General features: G+C 44.0%; 1 protein-coding gene across 3 annotated transcripts in view; it reads right to left on the bottom strand.

The window, feature by feature from the left end:
• Window positions 1-23,331, bottom strand: part of SGK2 (serum/glucocorticoid regulated kinase 2) — a 73,486-nt gene that overhangs the window by 7,577 nt on the left and 42,578 nt on the right. For all 3 annotated transcript variants that reach the window (XM_029612958.1, XM_029612959.1, XM_029612956.1), the window contains 5 exons: window positions 22,912-23,024; window positions 19,358-19,394; window positions 18,678-18,764; window positions 14,281-14,376; window positions 12,899-13,054 (listed from right to left, as the gene is read on the bottom strand). In XM_029612958.1, the coding sequence (XP_029468818.1) occupies window positions 12,899-13,054; window positions 14,281-14,376; window positions 18,678-18,764; window positions 19,358-19,394; window positions 22,912-23,024 (489 nt within the window). The remainder of the gene's footprint in view (window positions 1-12,898; window positions 13,055-14,280; window positions 14,377-18,677; window positions 18,765-19,357; window positions 19,395-22,911; window positions 23,025-23,331) is intronic.

Here is a 23,331-nt window from a genome sequence, read left to right as displayed (position 1 = left end):
TCGGGTCCTGGGTGAACTGGATATACATCTGGAAAACCAGGGTGACTAAAAACCCTATCCGAGCAACAGAAAGCCCTACACTCTGAGCACACCCTTCTTGCAGATAAATTGAGAATCGCTCTCAGTGATGTAACCTACACACACGGGGTGTGCCGGAACTACCAGAGTATGCAGATTCCAAAGCAGTAGCAGTGAAAATTTGTAAACTACTGCTTGACAAAAAATGGCAGCACTGCAACAGAGGACCAACTATTAATATCGAGCTCTGGGCCCCAAACTTGATAATCTTGCCCAGGATATTTTTTGCCTGCACAGTTATGGCCTGAAAGCTCACCTTTATGAAGCAGCAAGGAAGGCAGCTGAATGGTGCTGGGAGGGTCATATTCTCACTATTTTCAAACGATTTGACACCAGCTACCCTCCATAAATGTTATGAACTCAAGGAAGTGACAAATATGCTGCAAGCTAAGAATGTACATTACAGGTGGACTTTTCCCTTTGGATTACAATTCATGCTGAATGGCACTTTGTATAGAATTAAAACTCTTGGAGGCAGTGGATGCTTTTAAACAGGTGACCGTGTCAATTTTGCGGTACTCAAAGTGGCAAATTGTGCACAGAAGATTGATGCTTATCCAAGATGGCAATGGGCTGGAAAGGGTGGCAGATGACTGTGGCACCAGAGGACTTCCATTTGGCCCTTTCTGACCAGGACTGATGTTTATGGTATATCTGGTTGATGGGAGAGTCCTACTATGATTTGTCATCTTTTTCTAGTGAGGCCTGAGGTTTTCATTGCACTGTACTTTTCTTTTTACTGGGTTTTTACCTGGTGACCTTATCTCTCTCTCTCTCTCTCTACATGATGGTATTTTCTGTTCTCTTTCATAGTGTTTGGGATGGGGGGGGGTGCACAGTTGGGAATTCATCTCTGCCCAATTGACTAGTGGGAGGTGATAGTAGGGAAGGGGTGCTCTATATTTGTACATTTTTTTATATATCTTGATAGCAAAATATGCAAACTACAGAAACTATACGTAGGGGGGTACAACTGGTTTCTTTATTACGGATGGCTATTAGACTACTTTCCCTTAATGTTAAGGGCCTTAATACCTATTGGAAACGTAGCCTCCTATATCAAGAATTATCTTATCACAAGGATGCTATTGCACTAATTCAGCACACACACACATGAGAAAAAGGCACAAGTGTGATATCTTCTAGAGATTTCCAGCACCAGTATCTGACAGAGTACTAGCAGGGCAAAATACGCAGGGGTAGGCATATTAATTTCATGCCATTTTATTCATGATCTTCCATTTCAGCTGGAAGACCCCCCCCCCCCCAAGGCAGATTTTTATTGATTAAACTGTGGGTGGTCATGACACTTTTATAATTGACAATATATATGCACCTTACTGCAATCAACTGCCTTTCTCGTATTCATCTGGAGATATCCTGCTGCCTCATGTAGAGGGGATATTGATTATAGAAATTCAAAGATAGATACCTCTCATCAGATTTCTAAATCTTTACAGGGGTTGAGGAACATTCTCTCATCTTTTATGACCCAAATGGAGCTTAGTAGATATATGGAGGCAGTGGCATCCCAATTCTCAAACATACTTTTTATTCCTCCCCTCAAAACTCAGATTATTTTTTGATCCACAAAATAATGCAGAATTGAGTAGTATGTGCTGAAATTGTTAATATTACATGGTCCGACCATGCTCCCTTATGAGTTGATGTCCTTCAAGGTATAGATAATGGCCAGTGATTTGGGGGCTTAAATGAGAGCTTATTGAAAGATTAATCATTTTGTAGCTACCTGCAGATGCAGATACAGGAGTATTTTCACTTTAATTCTCTATACTTTCATACCCCCACCAGATCAGCTTACACTGGCACCCTATTCATTCCCCACCGCTAAACTCACACACATCTCCAAACACAGAGCATTATCCATTGCTGGCCCCTCTCACTGGAACTCAATGCCCTCTGACATATGACTTGAGCCCTGCACTCTGACATTCAAAAAGAAATTAAAGACCTGGCTCTTTAAACAGGCCTTCACTTAATATCTAGCCTATCCCTCTTGCCACCACACGACCCAACTCCCCTGTACATAATCCCTCTCTGAATTAATTCTATAATTTTACTCCAGTTACATTGTTACTACTGTTTCACCACTTCCTTGCCTACCCTTCCTCCTCTATCCTTTAACCTCTACTTGTTGCCATTTTATTTCAACCAATTATTTGATATAATGTAATCCTTCTACTCTGATCTTTTTCCATTTCCTCCTCTCTATCCGTTCTATGTAAACCGATCTGATGTCCATACGAACTTCGGTATATAAAAGTATTAAATAAATAATTCTCCCTCATCAGTCCCCATGGGAATGATTTGGGACTGTTCCAAAGCTGTTGTGAGGTGCATATTCATAACTCACGCTGCCTATCGCAAGAAGAAGAGGGAGAAACGGCGGAACCAATCAACATGCAAGTGAGATAAATCCGTGATTTTGCCTATGCTGACTCAATTTAAGACTGCTTTTCAGCAACTGGCATCTGCCTGGACTGAGCTTCAATCTTTAGATGATGACCATCTTGATCTCACTAAACAAGCCTATTTTGAAGGGGGCAATAAGGCTGGGCGGTACTTGGCCAGGAGACTGAAGGCCTTATGTGTTCAGGGCTCTATAGCTAGACTTAGGAATATGCAAGGTGCGATGTTTACTTTGACTACTGCCATTAGGAATAGTTTCTGTTTTACACCTCTTTATATGAAAGATAGAAGAGGATGCAATAGGCCAATATTTAACTTCAGTTCCTTTTGCCCTTTCTTACTTGCAAGCAACAGCAGTATTTGGACAGTCCCATCAGTTCCTTGGAAGTTTTGCAGGTTATTAAAACTCCTAAATCGGGCAAGTCACCAGGCCTTGATGGCTTCTCTAGTGGTTACTATAAGAAGTTCTCACATCCTTGAAGTCCCTTTGACAGAGATGTTTAACTATATAAGGGAAGGAGGCTCCCTCCCAAATAACTCCAATGTAGCAGAAATATCAGTCATAATGAAACCTGGATGGGATCCCTCTCTCTGTGGATCTTATAAACACATATCCCTAACTTAGATCTCAAAATCATGGCCAAAGTTCTAGCCAAGAGGTTGAATCGGGTCATTTCCAGCTTGGTTCATACCGATGAAGACTGTTTCATACCAAATTGCATAGCTGCAGACAATGTCTGCAAAATTGTTGATGTACTCTGGTGGGTTAATAGCATGTTCCTTCCCTGTCATTATCTATTGATGCTGAAAAAATGTTTGATATTGTGCATTGGTCATTCCTATTTAAGATGCTGGAAGAGATGTGCTTCGGATCTTTCTTTCTACAATAGCTTGGGAAACTATGAATCCCCGAAGGCATGTGTGAAAGTAAATGGAGGTTATGGAGAAGGTTTTGAGGTAGGGAGAGGAATGAGACAGGGCTGTCCCTGTTACTTTTTGCCTTGTTTTTGGAACCCTTTGCTACTAAAAAGTGTGCCTATCCTCTAGGATTGAAGAGGTGTGAGTGGGGGACTCGCATTATAAGTTATCTTTATTTGCTGATGACATTATGTTTAATTAATCCTGGATATTCATTAGCTGGAATAGACTAATTAGAACAATTTAGCATGGTTTCAGGTTTCAAGGTTAATTTTGACAAATCTGAAACCTTAAATGTGACTCTGGCCAATCCTGAAGTCCACACACTTAAACTGCAATATCCCTTTAAATGGGATAAGAAAACAATTAAATACCTGGGTGTCCATATTGGGCCTTGTGTAACTGATTTATTCTCCTTGAACTATGTTCCATTGCTAAAGGATATAGATAGAGACTTAGAGAAATGGCAGAGAGACAAATTCTCATGGCTGGGGTGTATAGCTATCATTAAATTGAATATACTGCCACAATTTCTGTATTTATAACCTTACCAATCTATTTCTGCTGCACGTTTGCACTCCTGGCAGAAAAAAAAAAAGTCGTGTTTGATTTTATCTGGAGACGCTGTCTGGGAGTCCCTAACTTACATTGGTATTTTGCAGCCTCTCAACTCAGGGCTTTGATAGATATATACAGGAAGAGCTCTGTGAAACAATGGGTTATGACTGAGCAATCAATGGTCTGTCAAATGCCCCTTTCTGCTCTCCCATGGCAGCCTAAATTTACTTGGCGTCCATTGACGAGCTTTCCAAACTACTTTAATACTTTACAAGTGTAGCCCCAATGGAAAACAGTTGGTGAGTACAGGGATTTATTTTTATCTTACACATTTGTAAACAAGTGGAAAGGCCACATTATGAAAATCTGGTACCTTTGAGACTTGGAAGATAGATGTTGAAGGTGAGTAACACCATGTATCAAAGGGTAGCCTCATGCCATTTGGAGCCTTAATTGACAAATATAACTTGTGCACTGCGGATTTTCTAGCTTATTCCCAAGTCCAGCATTTTGTACTATCCCAGAAGTTTGTTACCACCTTGGGGAGAGGTAAATTTTTGTTTGAATATTACGGTGACCAAGTGGACAAGTTGCAGGGTCTAGAATCTAAAAACTTTATAGCCTGCTTAGTAAGGACATAACAGCCATTTAAAACATGTGTGTGCCTGGGAGACAGAATTAGGGGAGGCCTTGAGTGCAGATGAATGGTATTTAGCCTTTTTGTATGTAAGTAAATGTTTCATTTCGGCAGCACTGCAGGAGAACTATTATAAACTATTATATCGTTTGTATTTGACCCCAGCTAAATTACATTCTATGTACCCCATAGTGGAGGATACTTGTTGGAAAAAGTATGGTGCCAAAGGTAATTTTTTTCATATTTGGTTGGGGATGCAAGGCGATTTCGGTATTCTGGTAGCAGATCATAGATTGGGTTTCACATGTACTGGGAGTTAGAGCTGTGCTTGATGCTAGTCATGTTCTACTTAATATACTGACAAGTGAATTAGACAAATACCAAAGATTTTGTCATCAAGAGTTATTTCAAATTTGCCTTTTGAAAACAAATAGAGGTTGTTTTTGTATGGCGTATCTCACTGCTTCCCGCCCTAATCAACTATTCCTCTTTCCAAAAGATCTGGAGGCCTTATATTACATGATGGGATTCTTAGCCCTCTGATCTGAAATTGTTTTCTTGAGCTACTCATTCTCTGGCCCCTACAATTCTGTCTTGCCTGCTGTCTTGAGATTCCTTGAAGATTGTTGGCACTATTGCTGTAATTCCTGTGCTTTAGTATTCTTCTTTAGTTTACTTTTGTATTTCCCTACCAGTACTCAGAAGCCTATCTTGAGGTTGAATTTACACACAATGGTTGTATTTTCTCTATGTACTATTTATGTATAGGTTATTCATCGGGCGAGGGGGCTACTGCTGGGAAAAGGGATTGAATGTTCTGAATGCTTTATTTGTATCCTTGACATTCAATAAAAATTCAGTTACAAAAACAAAAATAATAAAAATCTAAACAGTGTCAACTGACTAATTACACAGCCACAGCTGCCATCTAGTCCTATTATGGAAGCAACTCCTCTGGCAGCTGTGTGAACCAGGTCACATCCCATATCAGCCAAGAAGGCAGCCCCTGGTTCTATCACTGAAATAGCTCTGCCAGAGTCTTGCGAAAAAGATGCAAGCTAGCTCAAACCACAACAAGAAGCAATCTGCAAATTCATCACCACAGCCTCAAAGGCTTGCTTTAAGGATAGCCTCAATCCTCCTATCCTGAGTATCCTTTAGAACTGCCCCTCCTTCCACCAAATGGTGGTTCTCTTAGTGACAGAACACACCAATGTATCCACCTTTGGGAAACCCAACTGCGCTCTGGCCTGTGGATCCAAGGGTTATAAGCCCATGAAGGTACACACCCCTTTAAAAGGTTGCCTCTGGTGCACTCCATTCAAGGTCAATCAACTCTTGAATAGCATCCAGGAGGGGAAAAATGAAGCCTTGCATAGGGTTACCAACATGGGCTCCTTCTTCTGCAGACCCGAAGAGTCACTTGCAGCCACTCCAAGGGTCTGAGATAGAGCTGGCAACTCATCTCTATGAAAGAAATGAATAGTTGTGTGGCTCTAAATCCAGGGGAATCTCCCCTTTCTCACGAGGAGAGCAACCCAAATAATCATCAGTATCATCTTGATCCACAACTCGAAATCCATCAGGATGCACAGCACCACAGCATTTGCCCATGGTGGCAGATACAGGGGAACTTCGAACATGTGATCCTGATTTAGAAGAGCTTGTTGGCTCAGAAGGATGCTCCTGTAGAAAAAAAAAAAAAAAAAAAAAAGTCTGTAATCCCTGGAAGAATTCCATCCAGGAAAATGGTCCCACAGGCCTGAACTTGATGTCCTGAAAGCAAATCTCCCCTGAAGACGACTCAGCCAGCGGATCCACCAAAGAGGACACCCTTGTGTTGCCTTCAGCCCCACTCCCCTCAGACAGAGGGGATGGACCATCAGCAAAATATGAAAGAGGTAAATCTCCTCTAGCATCCAGGCAGCACTGGCACAGGCTTGTAGAAAGCTCTGGCTGCATCACCCATACATTTATTTAAAAAGGGTTTATATACTGCTTTTACAACTAGATTATTTTTACATGTAAACTGGTCAGTCAAAACATACATAGTTTAAAATTGAAACACAACACTAAAAGTCTTAATAAAAAGAAATAAACTGTATAAATTGAGAAAAGCTGATGTCTGGGACAGAGGAAGAGGAGGATCAGTGAATATCCTTGAAATGGGATCTATTGAGAAGTAGGGAGGGAGCTGAAGGCTGAAGAATAAGGTGGTCTAAGTATTTTTTTTTAATCTGTGTGATACTATTTGCCTTAACTAGTCAGGTAGTGAATTCCAGAGTGAGGGGCCTGCAACAGAGAATGTGCATTGTCATGTGATGTCTAGTCTGGCAAGGTGAATGGATGGTACTTAAAAGGAGATTTTTGTGTAAAGAGCGTAGTTGTCTGCTAAGTTGATAAATACGAAGAAATGTGCATAGCCAAGTTGAGGAGTCATTATAGTTTAGGGTATGTATAACAGACAGGATTTTGTATTGTATTTGACCGGAAGCCAGTGAAGCAAGTGTAGAACTGGGGATATATGTGCTCTCCTGGAGGTGTTGTCAGGACACATGCAGCTGTGTTTTGAGTTAGGTTTAATGAGTGTACTGCATTGTCAGGGAGACCAAGATAGAGGCATTACAGTGATAGATAACTGAGAATGAGGGATTGGAGGATAGTATGGAAGTCGCTGGGAAATAGCAAAGGACGAAGACGTTTTAACACGTGAAGTTTATAAAAAGTGTTTCTTACTGTGGCAGAGATTTGATGGGACATGGATAATCATGACTCAAGAATTACTCCAAGATTTCGAGCTTTAGAGACAATAGGAATTTGTAAATCTAAGAGTAATTTAGGGGAGGATTGCAGGGAGAGTGAGGGATGGTTGATAAGTGCAGGATTTCAGTTTTGGCAGCATTTAAATTTAAAATGGTGGTGGGATAACTATGAATTGATTGTTTTGATGTAGAGACACACAGTTGCAAGAGTGTTTGTCCAGGATATCGAATATGATACAAAGAACTGGATGTCATCTGCATACATTTTGAACTAGATATTGAGATTGGTGAGCAGATGACAGAGAGGTATTAGATATATGTTGAACAATATGGCAGATAGAAGGGAGCCTTGAAATAATACACCAGAGGAAGGGGTATACCAATCAGATGAATAAGGACCAATGTTAAATCTGATGTGGGCGATCAGTAAGGCAGGAGTTGAACTAGTTTAATACAGTGGATTGAAGCTGGTGACGGAGAATTTTGTGATTGAGTGTGTTAAAAGCAACTGAGATGTCAAGGAGTACTAATATATAATTGGCATTAGTGTTGAATCCTCGAAGTAAGGTGTCAAAGGAGGAAAGTAATAGTGTTTCTGTACTGTGGCCCTTATGGAAACAGTTGATTTGGATGAAGAAGAGTTCTCAGATAGATATTCAGAGAGTTGATGTAATACTATGGATTCAATTAGGGGCAGATTTTCAAATGTGCACGTGCACACACATGGATGCCCGATTTTATATCATGCGTGCATCAGTGTGCACATGTTATAAAATCGGGGGTCAGCGCACACTAGGGGGGGCACATTTGTGTAACTTGCACGCGCAGACACCTGTGGCCTTCCCTAGTTCCCTCCCTATTCTAACCTTCCCGCCCCTAGCCCTATCCTAACCTCCCCAAATTGTCTTACCTCTTGCCTCAGGGCAGGCGCAGGTTGCACACGCCAGCACAGCAGCAAATGGTTGCTGTTCTGGGGGCCTCTAGCCCCATCCCCTCCCCTGAAGCCCCAGGACATGTGCGTGGCCAGGCCTTTGAAAATCTGGTCCTTAGTTTGGCTAGGGAGATGAGCAATTCAATGGGACAGATTGGTAGTATTAGTAAGGTCCTCTTTTTTTTCTTGGGGATAGGGTGGATGGATATTTGTTTTAATGTATTTGGGAATATGCCGGAGTCTAAAGATTGATTTAAGAGTTGGCTTAGGAAGGTGCTGGCAAATTCACTTAGTTCTTTTAGAAGATGGCTGGGGCAGGGGTTAAAAGCGGATGTTGAAGGACTTGTATGTGTGAAAACAGACCAGTTGCATACTGGGGGCAAAAGGGATGAGAGAGAGAGATGGGCAGGTGAGTGAAGCTGTTAGTAATTTTGGATATTTTCTCTTGAAAATAGGTTGCAAGACGGTTGCAGAGGGAGTTGTTGACTTCAGAGGGGTCCAAATGAATGGTATTTGTTAGAGATTTTATGATGTTTAAACAGAACAGTTTCCGTTAGCAGTAGTTATTCTTTGGGAGTAGTAAGTTTTCTTGGCAAAGTCTTTTTCTTTTCTATATTTCCTTAAGCAGGTGAAATGATTTTTTCATGGCATCTTAGCACAGATTTCAAAGATTGTAGAGATTTAGAGTACCAGGGGGCATGGGGTTTTGCTTTGATGGTTGCAGGAACTAGTGGAGCTATTGCATTTAGGGTGTTATTGATTGCTGAATTCTAGGCACAAATTGTACTATTTATGTCGGAACTTATTAATAAGGGCATATTAGAGAGAAAATGCTTCAATAACATTTTCTGTAGTGTACTTCCTTCTAAAGTGGGACTTTGTATGATTGACTTGAGGTTTGAGAGTTTATCCTTGATGTTTGTGGACAAATGGATGAGTGAATGGTCAGACCAGGGTACAGGGAGTAGGGAGAGTGTGTTTGGTGGAATGGTGAGGAAGATAGGGTTACAGAATACCAAGTCAAGACTACAGCCCTGTTTATGAGTGGGGGTATCAACAATTTGAATCCAGCCAAGACTTTCCATAGCATCTAGAAAAGAAGATGTGGAAGGGTACAGAGAGTGAATCAAGATGGATATTGAAATCTCCAGCAATTATGGTTCTAGTGAGGTCAACTGGAAGGGAAGAGATGAGATGACATCTAGTAGAAGGGTTGAGTCGTGATGTATAAGGCCTGGTGGACAATAAATGGATTACACTTAGCACAAATGGCTAAGCACTGACTTCTTTGGCACCGGCACTACGTTAGTATCGATTCAATACACACAGCAGGTACACATTTAAATACACTCATAGTTATGTGCTTAATATGCACAAAATGTGCTGAAATATGTGCACAAAAAATGCACAGCTGCATGTGAGCAAAAGCATGCACAATGACTTGCATAATTATGTGCAAAACTGGGGTCACATGCACAAGGTGGTGCATGTCAACGGCACACAAAAAAAAAAATAAACCATGTGAAGGAACCGCCTCAGCCTACCATGCAGCCCAAGAAGGAAGCCTGATGAGTGGGGCCTAACTCAGAGACATGAGCGGGAGAAGTACTTGGTAGGAAGTAGCCATACTAAAATACTTCCTTAAAAAACAAACAAAAAAAAACAAAACCAGGCAAACCCCAGTAGGAAATGCATGTCCACCATCTGCTGGAGACAGAATATTGGCGAGCTGGTGTTGGGACAGGACTATATCTCAGATGTCAGCTTCTTACTCAAGTCTCCATCTGCTGGCAGAGGTGAATAACCCACTGGTGGGGATTGGGCTGCCTGAATGCAGAGGAAAGGGATTGCTGGATTTCAGATAGTCTTGTGTTTTTTTTCTCTTCTGTGTGGGAGGGATTAAGGGTTTTTATTTTAAGGAGGTTCTTTTGGGTCAGTAGTTTCTCCCTGCTCTCGTGGCTTCTAGCTCAATTAGCTAGACTAGCCTCAGTTAGTATATGGTACAATGACCCTTCATTTGCAGCTATCCAAGGTTCCCCCACCCCCAACTAAGCCATCAAAGTGAGTGTCCTCAGCCAGGGTCCCACCTGCCTCTGGCTAACATGAATCCTAAATCTAGCCACTAGGTGTCAATGTAGAGCAATGGCTGGGATTAACTCCCCAATCTTCCCCAGGGGCTGTGAACACTGCCTCTGCTACATCTCAGCCCCAGAAAAGCAAAGTTTGGTCCTTTGTAAGGTAGCTCTCAGTACTACTTGTCACTGAGCCACCAGGCTGTCCCTGTTTGTGAGTTTTCTGATAAAGAGCTATTTTTATATCACATTCTGGTTTGTTTCTCTTCTTGACCTGTGTCAGTGGTAGTTAGGGTGATTTCACAAAGGGGCCCATGCAATAAATGAGCGCAGAAAACAGATGCTCAATTTGAGCGCCCACTTTCCTAAAGCCCGCCCAGACCCCTCTCCTGGGTGCGCGATGCAATATTTAAATGAGAGGTCATGCTACCAAGGAGGCGCTAGGGAGAAATGCGCACCCCTAGCGCCTCCTTGGCAGCAGATGCCTAGGAGAGGTTGGCTGTCAGCGGGTTAGGAAAACGGATGCTCAATTTTACGAGCGGCACTTTTTTTTTTTTTTTAAACCTTTTGGTTCCTCAGACTTCATAATCGCCACGATATTAAGTCGGAGGATGTACAGAAAAGCAGTATTTTCTGCTCATCTGTACAATTTTTTGTGTTGCTCAGAAATTAACGCCTGCTCTGGGCAGGCGTTAATTTCTGATTGTAAAAATGTGCGGGTCGGGCGCACATTTTTTTTCAGATCGGGGTGAGAAACTAATAGTCTCATCAACATACATTTGCATGTTATGAGAGCCATTAGGTTTTGTTGCGGGTTGGACGCACTAATCCCCTTACAGCATAAAGGGTTGGGGTCGCGTGTCCAACCATGGGTTAAACAGTGCACTTGGCTGAGTGCACTGTTTTGCATCAGCCCCAAAGCTCTTTAAAGCATGTCAAGCTGCTCATACAAATGGAGAGAGCCGAATATACACGCCAATTCCAATTCATGACTCAGCAGGCATGGACACAGCAGAGGGCCAGTTTTTGATTTGCATTCTGAGTGAACAGTGCCTGGCATGCTGCTATTTGTCTATTACCCAGAGAGTCGTTTCAGCATCTCCATTCACTGCTCAGTCAGAACTTTATCATCAAAAGAAATACTACTTTTAGGTCATCCATTTCTTTTTATATCATGTAACTCAAGATTCAAAAAGCTGCACTTCAAGTTTAAACTAACAACTTATTGGACTCTGCATTTCAAATTTGTACAGTTCTATTCCCCCATTAGTATACCTAACACACAAACCAATCATCCCCACAGTTTATAACAGCTAGTACAAATTTAAGCTGCAAACGCAATGAAGGCTAGAATGGCAGGAGAAATGTGGTCATTGATTGATCATCCCATTAAAAAAAAAAAACACAAACAAAAAAAACCCTTAAATCTAGATGCAGGTACCAAAGAAAAATAAAATTGGATTAGGCACCCTAGATACCTTCTGCCTTGTACTGCACACCCCCCCCCCCCCCCCCAAATCACAGCCAGGCTCCTTCCTCTCTGTTTTTTGGGTTGTGAGCAGCGGCGGCAGCAAAGAGAAGCAACTCTCCACTCCTCTTTGCTGCCGCTGCTCGCGGCCCCAAATGGCTTGTGCCCCCTAGTGGTTGGCAGTGTAGGCCCAGGCCTAGCTCACCTAGAGCTTCCGCCAGCCCTGTCCCACATGGACTCAAGGACCCTTTCCTGAGTGGTTAACTCCCAATACAATACCCAGCATTACATACCTGTAGTTGGCATTATTTTTCTCTATGTCCATCACTTTGCACTTTTCCCACATTAGAGATTCATTTGCCAGATACAATTTCCTTGTCTCTTGAGGCCCTTCTGCAATTCCTCACATTCCACTACTTTAACTTTGAATACATTTTTGTGTCATCTGCAAATTTGATCACCTCACTCATTCCTTTCCCAGATTCATGTATGAATATTAAAACAGAACAAGTCCCAATATCATTCCCTGGGGTACTCCACTAATGACTTTTCTCTATTTGGAAAGGCGACCCATTTATTCCTATCCTTTTTTCACTCTGACTAGTTACTAATCCACAGTAGGACACTACTTTCTATACCAATGACTTTAAATTTGAGGAGACTCTCATGAGGGTGTTATAAAATGCCTTTTGAAAATCCAAAAATACTATCAAACTTGCTCACTTATCTACATATCCTTAAAAGATTTGTAAGGCGAGACATTTCCCTTTGCTAAAACCCAATTCACCATGCTGGCAGTTTGGTCTTCCTTAATGCATGGAATACATTTTGTCTGTGCTTCCAAGGTGCTATTTTTAAACAGTGTCCATGCGTCATGCAAACTTGACTTTAACAACTGCTCCTTTTAGTTTCTAAGGCTCTCATTCTGTCTTAGTCTCCCTTTTTATAGTTATATGCTTCCAGATTAGTTTTTAGTATCCTCCCTCCAGTGATTATGCTATAAATATCCAAGACCGAGTAAAGGAAACTGGTAACACCACCTACAAAGTCTGCCTTGGCCCCCAGTCTGCTTTTCTGGTTCTTGTGGAGAAGCCCCTGCAGGATGTCACAGGCTGCCATCGTCTTGCCTCCAGGAAGCTGGAGAGGTTTGTGCAAGATGTTGTCATACATCTGAGATACATCCCGGCTGAAAAACGGAGGCTGAGAAAGAAGAGAAAGACAGATCAGACAAGGAGTTTACACTTATTTGGGAGGGAGGGATGGGGGAAGGAGGTTAAACAATGATGCATCAAGTAATTGAGGCAGAGGTTTCCATTATCCCAATAAATGTCAAGGTTGTGCGTGTCCAGCAGCACCCATGCCTCTGAAACCCATAGGCTAAGAAGAAGAGGTTGTAGCTAAAGGGGAATGGGCAAAAATGGTTAGAGGGAAGAGGTAAAGGAAAATCAGGAGGTGCTGAGATATGAGGAAAGGGAGGTTAGGTGAACAAAAAGTGAAACCATGAAGGAAAAAAAAAAAAAAAAAAAAGAGCCACTAGTTCTGTATTCTTCAAATGTAAGGCCTGGAGGCCCGGGAGCCAGTGTCACCCCCCCCGTGTGGGTGTTTACTGCTGGGATCACTTGATACAACAGTTTTTCATTCGGCACAACTCTCAGAATCATGTCAATTCGTAGAACGTGATATATGTAATACAAAGCAAAGCATAATCAAAGACTAGAGAGGCTGAGAACAGCATGGGAGTTGGGGGGGGGGGGGGAAGAGGGGATGTAGACAAGATGGTGAAGGTCGAGTGCCTGGGCTGGGCGAAGAGTGTGTGAGGCAGCACAGCTGGGGGAAGATTGTGGGGAGGAGACGAGAGGAGAAAAGAGGGAGAGTTGGGGAGCAGATTTCGTTTAGTTACACGACATGCTGTAAAATGTACCTGAATAGCTGGGGTCAGCTGCAATACTTAAGGGGCGGGGGGAGAAATGCCTCCCCTTATCCTTACCCAGGACGCCAGCTGTTTTATCTGGGCATGGCTTTGAAATATTTTTTTTTTGCCTCTACTCGAAAAGTAGTAAAAGATCACTGCACCAGCTATTTGCACACAAAGCTTGGTAAGCCAATTTCAGTTTGGAAAGGCACATACATTAATGTAGCCAAAATATACAAAGCAGCTAATGGCATGACCTGTCATTTTTGAGGAGGACACCCAAGACTGAGCAGGTGTGCATTTAAAATAAGTGCACACAAATCATTCTGTATTCAGATTTGGGTGTGTGGTGAGGATGGGGGTAATTAAGGTAACATCAGCTGAGATCATGCTGGACGCTACTATAATTCTACCTGCCATGAATTCTTCCACTAAAAAAAAAAAAAAAAAAAGTTGAAAGCCCCCAAATTTAAGCAAAGCTTCTTTCCTCCCTCTGCCAAGTTATACAACTTACCAGACCACACAGCATCTCATAGAGAACAGCTCCCAAGCACCACCAATCCACAGTCCTGTCATAGGGCTGCTTCTTCAGTACTTCCGGGGCCAAATACTGTGCAAAAATTAAAAAAAAATAAAAATAAATTCAAATTTACCTGGTCTGAATACCTGTTATGGCTGTTCTCTTATCTGCTGCAATTAAGTGACCTTGCAGAGGTGAGCACTCCTAATACCTGTATCTTCTTAAAATGCCTTACAGAATCTGTAGCCAACATTTCCTATAAGATGTGCTGGGCATGGTCACACAGAATTCTTCCAGATAGCAGAGTGTACACAACCCATCTCTGTCTCTTCTGTGCTGGTCCATGCAGACCTGGCACTGAAGAGAGAGGGCAAGGCTCCACCACTCAACTGTTATAGTGGAAAGCAGATTCTGGGGAAGACAGGAGGCGGGGGGGGGGGGGGGGGGGGAGAACAGAGACACAGACATTAAAAGAGATTGGTGGAGGCAAGGCGTAAAAATGTGGAATTGTTATATAGAATAAGCTTGTTCCAATAAGCTCAAGAACAAGAGGCAGCAGGCATCTCAAACAGGGATTTTTGTCTGTTACAGCTTGAGATAGGGAGCAAGTAAAGTTGTAGCTCCTCAGAGAAGGATCACTAAGATCAACAACTGAGCAGAAAGCAACAAGAAAATAATTTTCCCCTTTTACTGTAACTCGGGCTCCCCAAACGTCAAGAGCAGCAATCTAGGATATTTGAATCACCTAGAGGGCTCTTGGAGTCTGGCCTTTTTGGCAATGTGAAATGCTGAGGACGAAGGGGGTGTGTGTGTGTCACATTCTCTCCAATTCACCCCCAAATACAAACCTTGCTCCCGGTCTGCTTCCTCACACCCCTTCCTCACACCCCATAAAGCAGGTTTTCCTCTTCTGCCAGCAGGAGGTAAGTAGTACACAAGCACTGCAGAGTTGGTCACACTGCCAGGCAGGTCTCCTTCCTCTTCTGGGAGAATGGGATGGGAACCTTGCTGCCACTGCAGAATTGGTCATGCAGCTACCTCCCTCTGCACATGGGCCCAAACAACCACAACCCTTGCTCCATGGCAGATTTGACCAAAGGCAAGGAAAGTGTGGCAGGCTAGGGTGAAAGCAGGGGCTCTCTCAGACAGAATAATGCCACCCAATGATCTTATAATAGATTTCAGGCTTATGACTGTTGCACATTGTAAGAGAAGTGAGGCATTATATGGATGAGGGCAGGTCTATAATAAGGCAAGGTGAGGTGGCTGCCTCAGGCGGCAGCAAAAGATGCCCCCCCCCCCCCCCCCCAAACTTTCCTCCGGCAGTTGCCTCACCTGCTCAGGCACATAATTAGAGAGAGACAGGCCCAAGGGGTTCTCACCCCGCAGGCCAGAAGAGGAGACTCAGTGAAGAAAAAATTGACATGTTAGCAGGGGCTGAAAGTAAGAGGCCTAGTGGCCACCGCTGGCCAACGAACAGCTATTCTTTGGCCAAAGGCAGCCCAATCCACTGGCAACAGAAGAAACTAGGCCTGATAGCGGCAGAATAAAATAAGAAAGGGGAGCCTGAGCGGCAACGCCTGTGAGTGAGATAGCATGAGAGAGAGTGTTGTGTAGGTAGGAGAGATGAGAGCATGTGTATACATGTATGTGTGAAAGAGCAAGTGTGAGCGAGCATGTGTGAGCCAACAAGTGAGAACATCTGTGTGTTTGTCAAAGAGCAAATGTGAGCATGTGTATAATCAGAGAGCAACTGTGTGCACCTGAGCGCATGTATGAACATGTATGAGAGAGGGAGGAGCAAGTGTCCATCCCCCCCCCATCCCCCCACCAAGGCATTAACCCACAGAATTCTCAAGGTGACCAGAAATCAAACGTTTCCCAGATATGGAAAGAAAGGATTATTTTTTATTTTTTTTTTATTATTCTTGAAAGTTTTAATTGTTGGGTACTATTTAATGTATCTATTTTGAGATATTTTATTGCTGTTTTGGAAATTTTTTATATGAAATTTTAATTGAATTATGTTCTATTCATCTATTTTTAAATGTTTATCATTTTTATAAGTTAGCAAGTAGCTCATTTAAAACTCAATGCATAAATTAAGCTCTGGAATTCATTGCCAGAGGATGTGGTTATAGCAGTAAGGGGTAGATTTTCAAAAAACGCGAATAGGCGTACTTTTGCTGGCGCATCAGGCGCAAGCAAAAGTACGCTGGATTTTAGTAGATACGCGCAGATCCGCGCGTATCCACTAAAATCCTGGATCGGCGCGCGCAAGGCTATGAATTCTGTATAGCCGGCGCGCGCCGAGCAGCCTACCCCCGTTCCCTCCAAGGCCGCTCCGAAATCTGAGCGGCCTTGGAGGGAATCCTCTAACGTCCTCCCCTCACCTTCCCCTCCCTTCCTCTACCTAACCCACCCGCCCGGCCCTGTCTACACCCCCCCTTACCTTTCTCCGGGGATTTACGCCTCCCGGAGGGAGAAGTAAATCCCCGCGCGCCAGCGGGCCTGTTGCGCGCCGGGACGCGACCTGGGGGCGGGTACGGAGGGTGCGGCCACGCCCCCGGCCCGCCCCAGGCCGTAGCCACGCCCCCATACCCGCCCCCAAAACGCCGCGACGACCGGGCCCGCCCCCAACACGCCCCCCTCAGAGAACCCCGGGACTTACGAGAGTCCCGGGGCTCTGCGCGCGCCGGTAGGCCTATGTAAAATAGGCTCACCGGCGAGCAGGGCTCTGAAAATCCACCCCTTAGTGTAACTGGATTTAAAAAAGGTTTGGATAAGTTCCTAGAGCAGAAGTCCATAAACTGCTATTAATCAATAAGGATTAGTAGCTTGGGATCTAGTCATTTAATGTTTGGGTACTTGCGACTTTGTTGGCCACAGGATACTGGGCTTGAGGGACCCTTGCTCTGACCCAGTATGGCATATCTTATGTTCTTATGTATTCTTTGATTTTGTTTGATGTTTTATAAGGAATGGTATTTCCATGTATCCATTATTGCACTGCATAGAGTCTGGCTTGTTCCAGTTTCCAGTCTGCATGTTTATTTATATTATGGGAATGTCTTTTCTGCATATGTGACTGAGGTGAGGTATCCTGCTAATGTGTAGGGATCTATAGCAGACTAGCTTGTTCCCTGTGCCTAATAGGTGGTGTATTGGTGTTTAGGGCATGTATAATATTTGTAGTGTTGCCTTTACATAGATAAGGTTTTTACTGTTTGAGTTGGTGCATTTTTTAAGTCTGGAAGGTATTGGAATTCAGTTTACTTGTGGTTTTGAGGACAAAGCCCACACCCAACATGCATTACAAAAAGGCCTAATACCATATGTTCCAAGAATGTATTTTTTTATTTATTTATTTTTTTTTTTTTAACATGCACTGCTGTGGTGCCAATGTGTATGTTTTATCTCAGATTATATTTTGCATGTCCTTTTTTGTGTAAAATTGGTTATTATAAATGCAGAATTTTTAGTTGCGTGGCAGGGGCACAAGGCTGTAAAGTTCACCCAGGGTGCCTAATGCTCTTGCATCAGTCCATGGAGAGTAGGCCACACATGGCTGCCATCATTCACCCATCATCCACTTCGCCAGAAGAAGATGCTGGGGGGGGTGTTGGGAGTGGAAGGTAGGTCTTAGGGTTCCTGGGAGTGTGGAAAAGTTGTCAGCTTCCTAGAAACATTACTGACCATCTGCCATTCCTCTAGGAACTCTGACCCCTGCTTTCCCCCCTCTGCCGCATTTCAAATTACCAAAAGGACCAGACTACAAAGAGACCCCCCTCTTAATGATTTGACCTGTGTTGTGCCTGGAGAAGCAGCAGATTCTCTTGAGCAACCCCTGGATGAGGGGATGTGTAGGTGAAGGGAATGAAGACAAAAAATGGAAGGGTAGGAAAGAGAAAAATGAGGATAAGGAGGAGGGGAGAAGGGGAGAAGGGGAGAAGGGACACCCACTCTCCCACCTCCACTCACTGCCAAAGTTATGCATGCAACTATTTAAAATATTCATAAACTGCATTCCCACTACCAATACTTGTAGAAGCCCCAAAAAATAAGGGGGAATATTGATTGTAGAGGTGGGACTAGATGTAGTAATGGGTGAAGGATGTAAAATAGGAATTTTTGTTTTATAAAAAATGGACAAAAATGCAAAGAACTATTCTTGACTTTTTTTTTTTTTTGTTTTCTGCATGAAAATGCTTCCCTATCCCTTTAGGGGATAGACATCCCTACAGCTAATGAAACAGGTCTGTGTGTACATATAAACTGTGCTCACTCCGTTCAGCATCTTATCTATCCACCTGGAGCAGCACGGGACTGGAAAAACCTGCCTGCAGATCAACCGTAAAGGATCGCACTAAGGCCAAGTCGTGTCCACCTACCTCTGGGGTTCCACAAAACGTGGATGTCGTTTCCTCGGGCTCCATTCCCTCCTTGCAGAGTCCAAAGTCTGTCAAAACCACATGCCCCTTCCCAGAGCAAAGTCAGTGTTAATTTAAAAACAGTAATATAAATCCAAGCATTCACACACACAAAAGTACTATTTAAGGTATGTGGGCATATTAAACATTAACATTGTACTGCAAAGCAAGAGGATGAGCAGCACCAGCTTTTAAAGGAAAACAAATTAAACATCTACAACACAAATAGTTTTCAAGTCTTCCAGGTCATCAACTGTGTGGATTTTAAAATTGTTTTAGTACAACATGATGGATCTTTCTGGACTCCATACAGTATAGATAAGGATTTTATTAGAGGAGCAGCAGGCTGAGAATCAGCCAAGCCAGGGTTCAAATCCCACTGACGCAGCTCCCTGTGACCATGGGCAAGTCACTCCACCCTCCATTGCCTCAGGTACAAACCTAGATTGTAAGCCCTCTGGGACAGGGGAATACCCGAGGCGTAACTTGCCCAACCACAGGGCCAATGCCATTCTGGAAGCAACAGTTTCTCCCAGTCCAAGTCAGAACCGTACCTCACTGGTTCCCTAGCAAGGTTTAGCACTATTCAGGCTTTACAGGGATCAAGAAGTAGTTGGATTAGGGTAGGTTATCATACACACCTGGCAATCGAGGAGAATGTTTTCAGGCTTAAGGTCCCTGGAAGAAACAGAAAATGCTCCATTTCACCACCTTAACTTTTATGCACTGCAGAAGCTGTGCTCTGTGTGTTCTATTACACTTATACCCCACCTTATCAGACACCAAGAATCATCCTAAGCACTGAAGCTTACAATAAAAACAAAACAAGAAGTTATAAAATATTTCATAAAGAAAGATGAAAACTAGCTGGAATTCACTCCCAGAACTCAGATTTAACATACCTGCCAATATTCAGATGCTGGAAAGAAAAATATGAACACTATTTCATTCAGTGTAAGAGAAAATGGAGAAGTTACTTACCCAATAATTTTTTTTCTTAGTGTAGACAGATGGACTCAGGACCAATGGGTTATGCTCCCCTGTTAGCAGATGGAGACGGAGCAAACAGATATAGTATTTATAGTCCTGCTGTGACCCCAGCCTGCCAGTACTCTCTCCAAAAACAACTGACAGACTAGCAAAAAAATTGATTAAAAGCATGCAGCCATAACTGTACTCAAACAAGAAACACTGAACTCATGTAAGATTTTAAGTACCCCAATCTAGGGACTGGATGAACACTTGCCAGTAATCCCTTGGGACCCAGAGCCCAACAGGAGACTGCTGACACACACACACACACACACACAAGCGGCAGCCAAGGGCAGGAAGCCCAGTCCATCTCTCTATACTAAGGAAAATAAAATTATCAGGTAAGTAATTTCTCTATTTCCTAGTGTGTAGATAGGTGGACTCAAGACCAGTGGGATGTACCAAAGCTACTCCCCAACAGGGTGGGAGGCTGCCTGCAGTCCAGTCAACACCGCATGTGCAAAGGCTGCAGCCTCCCGGGCCTGCACATCTAGATGATAAAACCTGGAAAAAGCATGTAAGGAGGACCATATCGCAGCTCTTGGTTCCTCCCTGGTGATTGATATAGACAGTCATTTGGGCCGATACAGTAAAGTGCAGCCGTGGTTACCTGGTTTTTAACCCGCTTTGGCCGCGTAAGGCGTACCCACGATTCAGTAGCTGCTTTTACGTGTCCTTACTGCTTGCCAAAAAGGACGCGTATCCCTTTCCGCCCGCCACATGTATTTGACATGTTAATGATCGGATTAGCTATTCCCTCCGATACAGTAACGTGCGCCCAAATTATCGCCCTATTAACCAGCTTATTTACTGCGTCTTTAACCTGAATATTTACTGCCTACCCTATCCCTGGCATTAGTGTGGTGTTCAGTCAGCTTCGTACCGGACAGCGCCATGGACAACATGTAGATACTGGCTCTGGTGATATTTTTCATTCGGTTGAGAAGCAGAATAAGAAATGCTTGGCAGATTAGAGAGGCGAACAGGGGAGCCCAGCAGCAAGGGGAACCCAGCAGCAAGACCGGAGAACCCAGCAGCAAGACCAGAGCAGGTATGTGTTCTGTTTCGGTTCAACTGTACCATCCATCTCTGGGCGTCTGAGGCTCCTGACATGGACGCCTCTACGGACACCGGAGAGATAGGCGTCCTGAGGTTCCGGGGTCCAGCGGAGACATGGACGCCCTATCCGGAGCCTTCCTCCTGCTTGGACGCCGCGGATTGGACGTCTGGCCGGGCGCTCAAGGCAGCAGGGCCTACAGGCAGGAAGGTTCATGAACAGAAGCCGCGACCTCTGATGTCCAAGGTCGCGGCATCCGTTCATGGACCTTCCCGCCTGTATCCGGGAGTCCATGAATGTCCATGACGTCCAAGCTGCAACCTTGGACGTCCGGCCGAGCGCTCAAGGCAGCGGGGTCTGTAGAAAAGAACCATCCACTTACCTGGTGGAATGACATTTGTAATGACACTTCAAATGACAGGTACCAGCGCACCCCGGATACTGTATAGGCGCTGCATACCGCTCTATACAGTAAAATGGATTGCGAACGCCTACCGCTTCATTGACGCGCTTTGAACGCTGCTTGGATTTGTGTCTAATTTGAATACTAAATCGAGCGGTATGTGAACCAAAATATGCACACGGCAAATGAGCGGGCGCCTGGCACTGCTTTACATGTCCTTACTGTATCAGCCCGATTGTATTGTCCAATATCATGTGGACCACTTGATCCTGCAGCTGAACTGCAAGCATGCTAACTGGACTGCCCGGGCATCCAAGCAATTGATGTTCCAGCGGGACTCTTCAGCATTCCAACACCCTTGGGCAGTCAGCTCCTGACAGTGAACTCCAACCCTGGAGACTTGAATCCGTTGTAAGAACCAACCAGGTCGGGGAAGATAAGGAAACACCCTCTCTCAGATGAGCCTCCTGTAACCACCACTAGAGGTGAGAGCAGATTTCCATCAGCAAGTGGAGCTGAAAATAGTCCTGAGACTGCAGGCTCCAATGAAACAATAGCGAGCACTGAAGAGGACACATATGCATCCTCAATTCAAACTTCCAGCAGGAAAGCCTTGTCCTGTCCCCTATCGAACCAAAACTCCAGATACTCCAACAACTGGGACAGCTGAAGACTGCTCTTGGCCAGGTTCACCACCCAACCAAACTCCTGCAACAAGGAGGATTACCTTGTGCATCACAAGGCGGCTCTCTTCTTGAGACTTGGGATGAATCAGCCAGTCGTCCAAGTATGAGTACAGCAGGATCCCTTCTCTTCGAGGCCACTGCTACTACCACCATTACCCTGGAAAACATCCTGGGGACAGTGGCTAGACCAAACAGCAGTATCTGAAACTGATAATGGCACCCCAAACACCACAAAATGCAGAAAACATCAATATTCCAAACAGATGGGAACAGGACCGTAAGCATTGGACAGAACCAGGGAGATCAGAAATTCCCTCCTCTGCACTGTCATTATCATAGAGCTCCTGGTTTATTGGAGTACAGAGATGGTCTCTGGTTGCGGGGGGGAGAGGGCATCTGCTATCACTGCCATACTCTGTCTCCTGTACCCGCTGCCTTTCAGCTGAATAAGCAGCTGACTCCACGCTGGGAAACTCAGCTACCGGACCAAGGCACACCTCCGAGGGACCATGGAAATCACCTCATGAATTTTCAACTGTGGGAGGGACCTTTTTGTATCACTGCAGGAGAGTGGGCCTCTTTTCCTGAATTCAAAATTTCTCCTTCCACAAAAAACCCGAAGCAATCCCCATAGGGAGATGCACATCAACCATCTGCTGGAGACTGAGAATACTGGCAGGCTAGAGTCACTGTGGGACTATGTATACTGTGACATCAACTTGTTCCTTCTCCATCTGCTAACAAGGGAGAATAACCCACTGGTCCTGAGTCCATCTGTCTACACGCTAGGAAAATGAGGGCTATTTGAAGAGGTCAATAGTGCAAAGAAAGTTTGGCCAAAAGACAGCATTCTTCCTCCTAAAGAAGAATGGTGGCAGTTCTACAGAATAAGCACAAGTGGCTTGCTCAAAGTTACAGTGATCAAGTATCCATGGTGGACTCCAATCTGTCCTTGCTATGCATGGTCACAGTCTGAGAAAGGTCCTAGCTCACGCAGCCTGTGCGCCTTGTTCTTACCTGTAGATGATATTCAAAGAGTGCAGGTAGCCAATAGCACTGGCTACCTCTGCCGCATAGAACCGGGCACGAGGTTCCAGGAAACAACGCTCTCTCTGAAGATGGAAAAACAGCTACAGATACAAAAAAAATACAAAAAAGTAATTGTCAAGAGATGTTTACCAAACCCTAAAAACAAATACATCCTTTATAAGACATTTCAGACTGGTGTGTCTGCCAAAAAAACCACAACAGAAAGACATTGCCAAGTCATGATGCTGGATTGCTGCCCATCCTCTAGCCCAGGTTAGTGAACACTGGGGCCCTTGAATACTGCAATCCTGTTCTCTCAATAATCAAGCTGTCAAGCCAGTCTAGAGCCATTATATGCAATTACATCTCTTGAATATATTGCAGTTATGCTGAAAAGAAAGAAGGGAA

This window comes from Rhinatrema bivittatum, chromosome 8, assembly GCF_901001135.1.
Source record: "Rhinatrema bivittatum chromosome 8, aRhiBiv1.1, whole genome shotgun sequence".
Classification (NCBI taxonomy): domain Eukaryota; kingdom Metazoa; phylum Chordata; class Amphibia; order Gymnophiona; family Rhinatrematidae; genus Rhinatrema; species Rhinatrema bivittatum.
Note: the sequence above shows the minus strand (reverse complement) of the source record. Positions and strands in the feature narration are given on the sequence as shown.